Below are 11,365 nucleotides of genomic sequence, written 5' to 3'. Positions count from 1 at the left end.
GGGGGGGGGGGGGAGGAAGGGGAAGGTAGCTTTAAAAGAAAAGACAAAATTAAGCTTAGCAATTGGCAGCCCAAAAAAGAAAGTTGGGCATTCCGTTAGATGCACAGTGCTGCCCAATTTAATTTGTTCCTTATTTTGCCCAGAAACGTTTAACTGTGTTAAACAGTGATTACCACCTTTGCCTCACTTAAGGCTCCCAATCCATTTGCAATGAACTTTCTCCAGCATTACTCTGTGTGCTTTGAACCTCTTCCCTTTTGATTTTGCCGTCATGAACCCCCAACTCTCCCCATTTATGAGGATGGATGTGTCACTGGAGTGAAACTGCTCTCATTGTTGGTTATTCTTTTCTTACAGCTCTCCCTCCCCTCATGGCTCGTCGATCTCAAAGCTCCTCGCAGGGGGACAATCCCCTTGACCCTAACTACCTTCCCCCCCATTACAAGGAGTATTACCGCTTAGCTCTGGATGTGCTTACGGAAGAGGGCAAAGAAAGTTACCAACGCTTCCTGGCAGAGGAAGCAGCCCCTGATTTTCTTTGCAACTCAGAGGTGGATCACATCATACAGAATCTCCAGAAACCCCAGTACGCCAATCATGAAGGTAGCACAGACACCACAGGTGACAATGACGTGGACGGATCCTCTGGGACTTACTGGCCCATGAACTCAGACCTCGCTGTTCCTGAGCTTGACCTGGGCTGGCCAATGGTCTTTGGGTTCAGGGGAACAGAGGTGACAACCCTTGTGCAACCACCACCCCCAGACAATCCCAGCATTAAGGAGGAGGCTCGCAGAATGATTCGAGCAGCTCAACAGGTGAGACAGTGAAGAGCCCAACTAGAGCAGAGATAAAATTGTATGTGTGCGAAAGATGAATCAGAATGCATCAGGCCCTCTTCTGATTCCCTTAACTTCACTCCCAGGACCTGACAGAGGGGAAGGATTATTCTAAAACTACTGTTTACTGCATCAAAGCTAGCCTCTTGCTCTCTGGTCTCATGGAAAAGTGTGTAAGGCCATGCCATACCAAGAGTTCACAGAATCACAGAATAGTTGAGGTTGAAAGGGACCTCTAGAGACAGTCTAGTCCAGCCCCCCTGCTCAAAGCAGGGTTGATTAGAGAGGGTTACTTAGGACATGTCCTTGAGTATCTCCAAGGATGGAGACTCCACAGGCTTTCTGGGCAACCTGTTCCAGTGTTCAATCACCCTTACAGTAAAATCAGGTTTTCTTATGTTTAACTGGAATTTCCTATATTTCAATTTGTCTTGTCCTTTCACTGGGTACCACTGAGAAGCGTTTGGCTCGGTCTTCCTTACACCCTTCCATCAGGTATTTATAAATGATAAAATAAGAGTTGGGAAGGACAGGGAGATAGAGCTTTGAAGCTACTTCCCATATTATCAGCATAGAGATGCAGCTATGTAGTGGCTGACTGAATGTTGGCCAGGAAGTTATCTAAAAATGGCACAGGTATGTTTGGAGGGGGTGAGCAGGTAATGGCCAAGCAGCTCAACACAACCTTCCAGTGTGGTTATATCCCCCCCCCCCCCCCCCATATCATTGGATTAATGAGTAAGGGAACTTGCAGTGGCAGTGAGGTTTTTCCCCTCACTTCTCACCCTCATATATGGAATATGCACCTTAGGTAGCAATTCTGTTCCCAGTTCTGAGGCCCACAATGTTTAAAGGAACTTTTAAATGGGAACGTTCCTGTTTAAAAGGAGGTTGGAATGGAGACAGTGCAGCAGTGCAGCTTTGCAATGTGAGGTGCTGGAGAATGTGATCAGCCAGGGTATAAGCAGGCACAGATCACTGATGTCTGTCTTGCATTCTTTTCCTAGGTGGTAGCCATAGTGATGGACATTTTCACTGATGTGGATCTGCTGTTTGAGGTGTTGGATGCTGCTGCTCGCAGAGTGCCTGTGTACATCTTGCTGGATGAAATGAACTCTCAACTTTTCCTCGATACAGCTGCTAAATGCAGAGTCAATCTTAACTATGTGGAGGTGAGCAAACTGAAGACCTGCCCTGCCCCACCCCTAATTAACATCCTGAGGGGGTTATGTCCTGGGACACAGAGGGCTGTTACAATGGTAAAAGCCTGAGAAAGGGGAAAATGGGCCAGAGCCTAGTGAAAGATGAATGTGAAGGAAGCTAGGAGAGCTGGCGCAACAGTACGGAGCGGAAGACTGAGGACACTAATAAGTGGGTTTATCTGTCCATTGTGTATGCAGACAGAACCACTAGAGCTGAAGTATAAAAATGGTGGCAGGATGGAAGTTAAAAGAGCAAGGGGAAGAAGGAGGTGCAGGGGGAGGGAAGTAACAGCTTCCAACTGAGTCGGTGCCTTGTCTGGTTTGCAGTTCCTAAGGGTGAGGACAGTTTCTGGCCCAACTTACTACTGCCGCACAGGGACGTCCTTCAAAGGCCACGTGAAAGAGAAATTCCTCTTGGTGGACTGCATGGTGGTGCTGAGTGGCAACTACAGGTGAGAAGCCTTGCAATGTTACTTGTCCCAGTTTCAGTGAGAAAGAGGCTGGTTAATTGGTAAAGCAGTGCTTTGGCATTTCCAGTGACAAAAGTTTTTCTCACCGAAGGATACTGAGCAGCAATTTTCAGGAAAAATACACCTTTTTGCAGCTGTGGTAGATACCCCAATTAAACAAGCCCTCAAGCCCAGACACCCGAAGCCAAGCTTCCTTCACATCAAGAATGTTAACGATGTGTAAAAAAGGTACAGTAATTATGAGGTGTTGTGGGTTAACCCTAGTAGGCAGCTGAGCTCCACACAGATGTTCCCTCACTACTCCCAGCAGGATGTGGGAGAGAATCGGAAGGGCAAACGTGAGAAAACTTGTGGGTTGAGATAAAGACAGTTTTAATAGCTAAAGCAAACCTGCACACACAAGCAAAGCAAAATAAGGAATCTGTTCACTACTTCCCATTGGCAGGCAGATATCTAGCCACTTCCAGGAAGGCAGAGCTTGGCTTGGGAAGACCAATGCCATAACGCTAAATGTCTTCCTCCTTCCTGCACAGAATCACAGAAGGGTTGAGGTTGAAAGGGACGTCTGGGAGTCATCTGGTCCAACCCCCTGCTGCTCAAGCAGGGACATCTAGAGCCAGTTGGCCAGGACTGTGTCCAGACGGTTTTTTAACATGTCTAAGGGGAGAGACTCCACAAGGTCCTTGGGCAACCTATTCCAGTGTTCAGTTAACCTCACAGTAAAAAAGTGTTTCCTTATGTTCAAACGGAACCTCCTGTGTTTCAGTTTGTGCCCACTGCCTCTGGTCCTGCCTCTGGGCACCACTGAAAAGACCCTGGCTCCATCCATCCTCTTTGCACCCTCCCTTCAGGTATCAATATACATTAATAAGATCCCCCCCAAGCCTAGGGGGGATCTCTAGGCTAAACAGTCCCAGCTCTCTCAACCTTTCACACATATGAGGTGCTCCAGTCCCTTCATCATCCTTGTGGCACTTCATTGGGCTCTCTCCAGTATGTCCATGTCTTTCTTGTACTGGACACAGTACTCCAGGTGTGGCCTTACTGCTGCCGAATAAAGGGGAAGGATCACCTCCCTCAACCTGCTGGCAATGCTTTGCCTAATGCAGCCTGGGATACCATTTGCCGCCTTTGTCGCAAGGGCACATTGCTGGCTCATGTTCAACATGGTGTCCAGCAGGACCCCCAGATCCTTTTCTGCCAACTACTTTCCAGCTGCGTGGGGGCAATAAGCCGATTGCTGTACTCAACATAAGGAAACACTTTTTTACTGTGAGGTTAACTGAATACTGGAGTAGGTTGCCCAGGGACCTTGTGGAGTCTCTCCCCTTAGACATGTTAAAAAACCGTCTGGACACAGTCCTGGCCAACTGGCTCTAGATGTCCCTGCTTGAGCAGCAGGGGGTTGGACCAGATGACTCCCAGACGTCCCTTTCAACCTCAACCCTTCTGTGATTCTGTGAAAACTGGACTCAGAACTGCAGATACTGTGTCACAAGTGCTGTCTAGGGGGGAGATAATTGATTCCATTGCTCTGTTGGCTGCACTTTCATTACTGCATCCCTGTATATGTTGAGCCACCATCGCTACAAAGGTGCTGCTGTCTTTTTTCATCTTGTTGCCTGCCAGAACCCCCAAGTCATTTTCAGCCAAACTGCTTTCTAGGTAGTCATCCTCAGCCTGTATTGGTGGATGGGGTTGTTTCAGCCCAGGTGCAAGATTCTGCATTTGCCTTTGCTGAATTTCATGAGGTTCCTGTCAGCACATTTCTCCAGCCTGTTGAAGTCCCCCTGACTGGCACGTCAACTATGCCACCCCCCCATTCTGCCATCACCTGGAAGCTTACTGAGGGTGCACACTGGCCTGTTGTCCATTAATGACAGTGCTAAAGACTATTTCCCCAAGTCCTGTCCCCCGAGGAATACCATTAGAACTGTCTGCCAGATAGACTTCAAATCACTGATCACATGCAGAGTCAATCTTAACTATGTGGAGGTGAGCAAACTGAAGACCTGCCCTGCCCCACCCCTAATTAACATCCTGAGGGGGTTATGTCCTGGGACACAGAGGGCTGTTACAATGGTAAAAGCCTGAGAAAGGGGAAAATGGGCCAGAGCCTAGTGAAAGATGAATGTGAAGGAAGCTAGGAGAGCTGGCGCAACAGTACGGAGCGGAAGACTGAGGACACTAATAAGTGGGTTTATCTGTCCATTGTGTATGCAGACAGAACCACTAGAGCTGAAGTATAAAAATGGTGGCAGGATGGAAGTTAAAAGAGCAAGGGGAAGAAGGAGGTGCAGGGGGAGGGAAGTAACAGCTTCCAACTGAGTCGGTGCCTTGTCTGGTTTGCAGTTCCTAAGGGTGAGGACAGTTTCTGGCCCAACTTACTACTGCCGCACAGGGACGTCCTTCAAAGGCCACGTGAAAGAGAAATTCCTCTTGGTGGACTGCATGGTGGTGCTGAGTGGCAACTACAGGTGAGAAGCCTTGCAATGTTACTTGTCCCAGTTTCAGTGAGAAAGAGGCTGGTTAATTGGTAAAGCAGTGCTTTGGCATTTCCAGTGACAAAAGTTTTTCTCACCGAAGGATACTGAGCAGCAATTTTCAGGAAAAATACACCTTTTTGCAGCTGTGGTAGATACCCCAATTAAACAAGCCCTCAAGCCCAGACACCCGAAGCCAAGCTTCCTTCACATCAAGAATGTTAACGATGTGTAAAAAAGGTACAGTAATTATGAGGTGTTGTGGGTTAACCCTAGTAGGCAGCTGAGCTCCACACAGATGTTCCCTCACTACTCCCAGCAGGATGTGGGAGAGAATCGGAAGGGCAAACGTGAGAAAAATTGTGGGTTGAGATAAAGACAGTTTTAATAGCTAAAGCAAACCTGCACACACAAGCAAAGCAAAATAAGGAATCTGTTCACTACTTCCCATTGGCAGGCAGATATCTAGCCACTTCCAGGAAGGCAGAGCTTGGCTTGGGAAGACCAATGCCATAACGCTAAATGTCTTCCTCCTTCCTGCACAGAATCACAGAAGGGTTGAGGTTGAAAGGGACGTCTGGGAGTCATCTGGTCCAACCCCCTGCTGCTCAAGCAGGGACATCTAGAGCCAGTTGGCCAGGACTGTGTCCAGACGGTTTTTTAACATGTCTAAGGGGAGAGACTCCACAAGGTCCTTGGGCAACCTATTCCAGTGTTCAGTTAACCTCACAGTAAAAAAGTGTTTCCTTATGTTCAAACGGAACCTCCTGTGTTTCAGTTTGTGCCCACTGCCTCTGGTCCTGCCTCTGGGCACCACTGAAAAGACCCTGGCTCCATCCATCCTCTTTGCACCCTCCCTTCAGGTATCAATATACATTAATAAGATCCCCCCCAAGCCTAGGGGGGATCTCTAGGCTAAACAGTCCCAGCTCTCTCAACCTTTCACACATATGAGGTGCTCCAGTCCCTTCATCATCCTTGTGGCACTTCATTGGGCTCTCTCCAGTATGTCCATGTCTTTCTTGTACTGGACACAGTACTCCAGGTGTGGCCTTACTGCTGCCGAATAAAGGGGAAGGATCACCTCCCTCAACCTGCTGGCAATGCTTTGCCTAATGCAGCCTGGGATACCATTTGCCGCCTTTGTCGCAAGGGCACATTGCTGGCTCATGTTCAACATGGTGTCCAGCAGGACCCCCAGATCCTTTTCTGCCAACTACTTTCCAGCTGCGTGGGGGCAATAAGCCGATTGCTGTACTCAACATAAGGAAACACTTTTTTACTGTGAGGTTAACTGAATACTGGAGTAGGTTGCCCAGGGACCTTGTGGAGTCTCTCCCCTTAGACATGTTAAAAAACCGTCTGGACACAGTCCTGGCCAACTGGCTCTAGATGTCCCTGCTTGAGCAGCAGGGGGTTGGACCAGATGACTCCCAGACGTCCCTTTCAACCTCAACCCTTCTGTGATTCTGTGAAAACTGGACTCAGAACTGCAGATACTGTGTCACAAGTGCTGTCTAGGGGGGAGATAATTGATTCCATTGCTCTGTTGGCTGCACTTTCATTACTGCATCCCTGTATATGTTGAGCCACCATCGCTACAAAGGTGCTGCTGTCTTTTTTCATCTTGTTGCCTGCCAGAACCCCCAAGTCATTTTCAGCCAAACTGCTTTCTAGGTAGTCATCCTCAGCCTGTATTGGTGGATGGGGTTGTTTCAGCCCAGGTGCAAGATTCTGCATTTGCCTTTGCTGAATTTCATGAGGTTCCTGTCAGCACATTTCTCCAGCCTGTTGAAGTCCCCCTGACTGGCACGTCAACTATGCCACCCCCCCATTCTGGCATCACCTGGAAGCTTACTGAGGGTGCACACTGGCCTGTTGTCCATTAATGACAGTGCTAAAGACTATTTCCCCAAGTCCTGTCCCCCGAGGAATACCATTAGAACTGTCTGCCAGATAGACTTCAAATCACTGATCACCACCTGTTGAGCCTGACAGCCCAACAATTTCCTGTTTACTGTCTGGCACACTCATTCCAATCCACAGTGTTCCAATTTGGCTACAAAGATACTTATGTAAAGGCCACGTGGAAACCCTTGCTAAAGTCAATAAAAAACCTCACCTGCTGTCCCCTTGTCCACGCAGCCAGCCTTCACTTTGCAGAAGGCAATCAGACTGGGTCAGGCATGGTTTGCCCTTGGTAAATCCCTGCTGTCTGATCCCTTTTTTCTTGCTGTTATTCCTGTGCCTGGAAATGGCTTCCGGGAAGATTTGCTCCACAATTTTTCCTCAGACAGAGGTAAGGCTGACTTGCCGTACTTCCCTAGTTGATCTTTTTGCTCTTTCTAGAGACGGACACAACATTTTAGTTATAAAACCCAATTACAACCCAAAGTAATTACAGGAACACCTACTTCATAAAAGGATTATCTTTTTAGCTCACTCTCTTGCTGTTGTTACTACTGACTGGCTTTTTTAGAACAGAAGTAATTTATTGCCTTGTAAAATCCTCTGCAAAGATGTGCTGCCAAATCAATTCATAACTACGAGGCTTGGGAAAAATAGTGTGTAATGAATGGCTGCCTGAGCAGTAAATACTAACAGGACAATTTTCTTCAGGCAAGCAAATGGTTCAATGTGAAGTTGTACAATCGAGTTACTTGATGCTAACACACTATCATTACTTCTATTTCTCATTGTAGCTTTATGTGGTCTTTTGAGAAGATTCACAGAAGCATTGCACACATCTTCCAGGGGGAGCTGGTGGCCAGCTTCGATGAAGAATTCCGAATTTTGTTTGCACAGTCAGAGCCTCTTGTTCCTCCAGCCAATGTCTTGGCAAAGGCAGAGAACACATTTGCCATGACTCCCTTTGGCAATAACATGCCTTTCTTTCCAAAAAAAGCACCCCTGATGTTCCAAAGGGATGACAATCTTTTTCCCTCCTTTATGGACAGAGTTGATCCAGACAGGTACTTCCTGTCAAACTTCAGGCGGGATGACATGTTGCGCCATACCGTGGAAGGGTCGGCCATGCGAATGTATAAAAAGGTAGAAATGGAGAATTCTCAGATGGATCCCGTCAGGGGTTTTCTCCGTTCCAAGCAGTTGGAGTTGGATGCTTTTAAGAGACACAGTTTTGCAGAAGGAACATTTGAAAATTTTGCTTCTTCTAAACAGTATGCCAGACAGATGTTCATGAACAATATGGATGAATTTAAAATCCAGTCTAGTCATTTTCAGAAGGATCAGTTCTACCAGTACCAATTTGAACATCCCCACCTTTCTGGCAGACCTCAGGGGCTCTTTGAGAGAATCCGAGGTGGTAGGCCAGGATTCAATGAACTGGAAGACTATGGAGAGGGACCCAGATACCCTGAACTTGAATCCAATTTTCCACAGGAGGGTTTCCCCTTAAGGCTGGATTACGTACCTTCAAATTCTTCCAGGGAAGTGAGACATGGCTCTGATCAGCTGAATCCTGCAGGCAACAGCCCGATGGGAATGATGTTAAGGCGGCAGAATATAGGACAGAAATTTATTTGCCAGACTTCTCCTACACAGAAACAAAGCCTGGAACAACGCCTGTTCTTACAAGACAAAGATGACGACCAAGACGGAGACAAGAACACACAGGAAAACAGAACAGGTTTACGTAACTGGAGGATTTCTTCATACCTTAGTGCTTACCAGTCCGAACCAGAAGAAGGTCTTCCAATGCCTATGGAATCAGAGGCATATAATGATGTTCTTGGGGACACCCTCACAAAGCACCCCACTGACCTCATCCCAGCATTCAAATCCCCTATGTCTTTTAATAGCAAGTCACTGGGAATTGAAAGTGCCAAAGAATTTGCAGAACCTGATAGAGTAGGTGAAGAAACCCCTATAATGAAACAAGATACCTTTAGGACCAGAATAAATCCTTTGATCCAGAGGAGCTCGAGACTCAGGTCCTCCCTGATTTTCAGTGCTGCCAAGTTAGATCAGCCTAACACCACAATAGAAAAGGTTCAGATGATCCAAAAAGAACAAATGTCCAGTGAGTTGACAAAAGACAATGAAACTATAAAGACAGCTGCCTCATCTAAAGTGGCAGAACTTTTAGAGAAGTACAAAGCTGTGGGCAAAGAGACAGAGCGAGCTACAGTCACTCACACTAAAGCTGTTTCCAGCTATCTGCAGGAAGAATCACAAAACACAGAGAAGAAGTGTACCAAATCTGTGCAATATAAGATTCTGGAGAGTAGGGTACTAGACTCTAGAGACTCCTGCAGTACTTACAAAGTGCATGGAGAGGCTGACAGACCATTTGGAATGGCCTCATCAACCCCCCAGCTTGTTGATACATTGAGTAAAGATCCCCTAGCACATATTAGCACTAAGGTGGACAAATTATCATCTCGGTTTTACCCCATAGAAAATAAACCTGCTCTTCCAGAGAAGGAGAGTCTTATATTTGTAGGAGACACTCAGACAAAAAGTAGTCAATACAGAATTGAAGAAACCACAGATTAGGACCAGTACCACATCAGTTCTTGAAAACTTATCTAGAAGTCAAGGGTCTGACAGCTCTCTCAATAAATCTGAGGAAGACTGTTCAAAACAAGAACAAAACCCAATGGAATTTTTAAGAAAAGGGTCACTACGGCTGAAGCAGCTTTTGAACCCAAAAGGTGAAAAGAAATTGGAGGAGGAACCCACTTCTGAGAGTGGAAAATCTGACAAGCAGTCTGTGGTTCTCAAACGATCTTCCATAGGGGACTGTCAGGAAATGACGGAGGAAGAAAAAACCCATAAATTTGCAACACCACTTCCTCCCAAAAGCAGCCAGCCAACACAGGGGAGATTTCCTTCATCCACAGCTAACATCCTGTACAGCAGCAACCTCCGCGATGATACCAAGGTGATTTTGGAACAAATCTCTGCAAACAGTCAGAAGAACAGAGCTGAACTGGCCAAGCAACTACCATCCACTAGTAATCCTGATCTTTCTAAGTCAACTACAAGCCTGGAAAGAAAAGGTGAGAAGGAAAAAAGCTGTAACATCCACAGGTCAGAGAGTTTCGGGAGCCAGAAACGAAATCTTCAGCGGCAACCATCAGAGGACAGAGATACCCTTCTGAAAAAAATGGAGAATATGCGGAAGGAGAAACGAGTCTACAGTAGATTTGAGGTCTTCTGCAAAAAGGATGAACAAACAAGTCAAAGTGAAGAGGAATATGACACAGATGCCAAAGACAAGAAGATGGGAAAATTCATGCCCAAAATCCTGGGGACCTTCAAGACCAAAAAATGAGCATAGAAATAATATTTAATTCCATATAATCACTGACTGTCAAATGGCGGGAATGAGGAAGTAACTTGTTTAAGATGGTTATAAGCACCATAGGCAATACTCTTCATGGTTAGTGAGTGGAAATGTGTTCAGCATTAGACTCCCGTGGCACAATTTGCCCAATAAAGTCATGTGGGATCAGGCAACCTTATCACAGTATGTTTCAAATAAAATTATTAAATTGCCAAGATGCTTAAAACAAAGAAGTAAAGTAAGAGTCTCTTTATGTTATGTTCAGGGAATATTTTCAGCAGACAAAACAATTCCAATTTCAGAAGGAAGAATAAAAAAATAGAAAATTGAATACTTGAGTTCATTCCAGGAAAGAAAAATACACACAGAAACACACGCGCATGCATGCACGCATGCATGTGCATTGACTGGAAACGTGTTTAAAAACCAGTTGTTTCTCAGGTACAGTTATCTTTGTCTCTAATAACGAATCAAATATGGGAGGCCCCTTTTTGAAGGTTTACAGGACAAAAAAATACTGTAAACAACTTTTTGCTCTTATCTATGGTTATGGTCTCATCTAGCAGTACATGCTCGGCTTTCATATTTACCATTTTCTAAGCCTATTGGTTCTGGTTTGTTATTGGTTTGTTTTCTTATGTATAATGGAAGTATTGCTTTAGGGGGTGAGCTGAAAGAAGCAGCCAAAAGGCCATAAAAAAGGATATTGACATGGTATTAATGGAGGAAGACCTGTTCCTAGGACTCCTTTTCAGCTGAGTCTGGAGTTTAATTAAGCATCTAGAATGCTCTCTCATAGAATCATAGAATCATAGAATAGAATCATAGAATCATAGAATCACTTTGGTTGGAAAAGACCTTTGAGATCATCGAGTCCAACCTTTAACCTAACCCTGCCATCCCACCACTAAACCCTGTCCCTCAGCACCTCATCCATCCTTCTTTTAAATACCTCCAGGGATGAGGACTCGACCACCTCCCTGGGCAGCCCATTCCAGAGCCTGACAGCCCTTTTGGTGAAGAAGTTTTTCCTAATGTCCAGCCTAAACCTGCCCTGGCG

General features: G+C 46.0%; 1 protein-coding gene across 1 annotated transcript in view; it reads left to right on the top strand.

Moving 5' to 3' along the window:
• FAM83H (family with sequence similarity 83 member H) overlaps positions 1-10,571 on the top strand; it is a 29,541-nt gene extending 18,970 nt beyond the window's left edge. The window contains 5 exon segments of the mRNA XM_009642146.2: positions 358-818; positions 1,847-2,011; positions 2,369-2,493; positions 7,697-9,469; positions 9,471-10,571. Coding sequence (XP_009640441.2) covers positions 372-818; positions 1,847-2,011; positions 2,369-2,493; positions 7,697-9,469; positions 9,471-10,293 — 3,333 coding nt within the window. The 5' untranslated portion in view covers positions 358-371 and the 3' untranslated portion in view covers positions 10,294-10,571.
• The last annotated feature ends 794 nt before the right edge of the window (positions 10,572-11,365 follow it).

Source organism: Egretta garzetta, unplaced genomic scaffold (assembly GCF_000687185.1).
Source record: "Egretta garzetta isolate BGI_Z169 unplaced genomic scaffold, ASM68718v1 scaffold460, whole genome shotgun sequence".
Taxonomy (NCBI): domain Eukaryota; kingdom Metazoa; phylum Chordata; class Aves; order Pelecaniformes; family Ardeidae; genus Egretta; species Egretta garzetta.
Note: the sequence above shows the minus strand (reverse complement) of the source record. Positions and strands in the feature narration are given on the sequence as shown.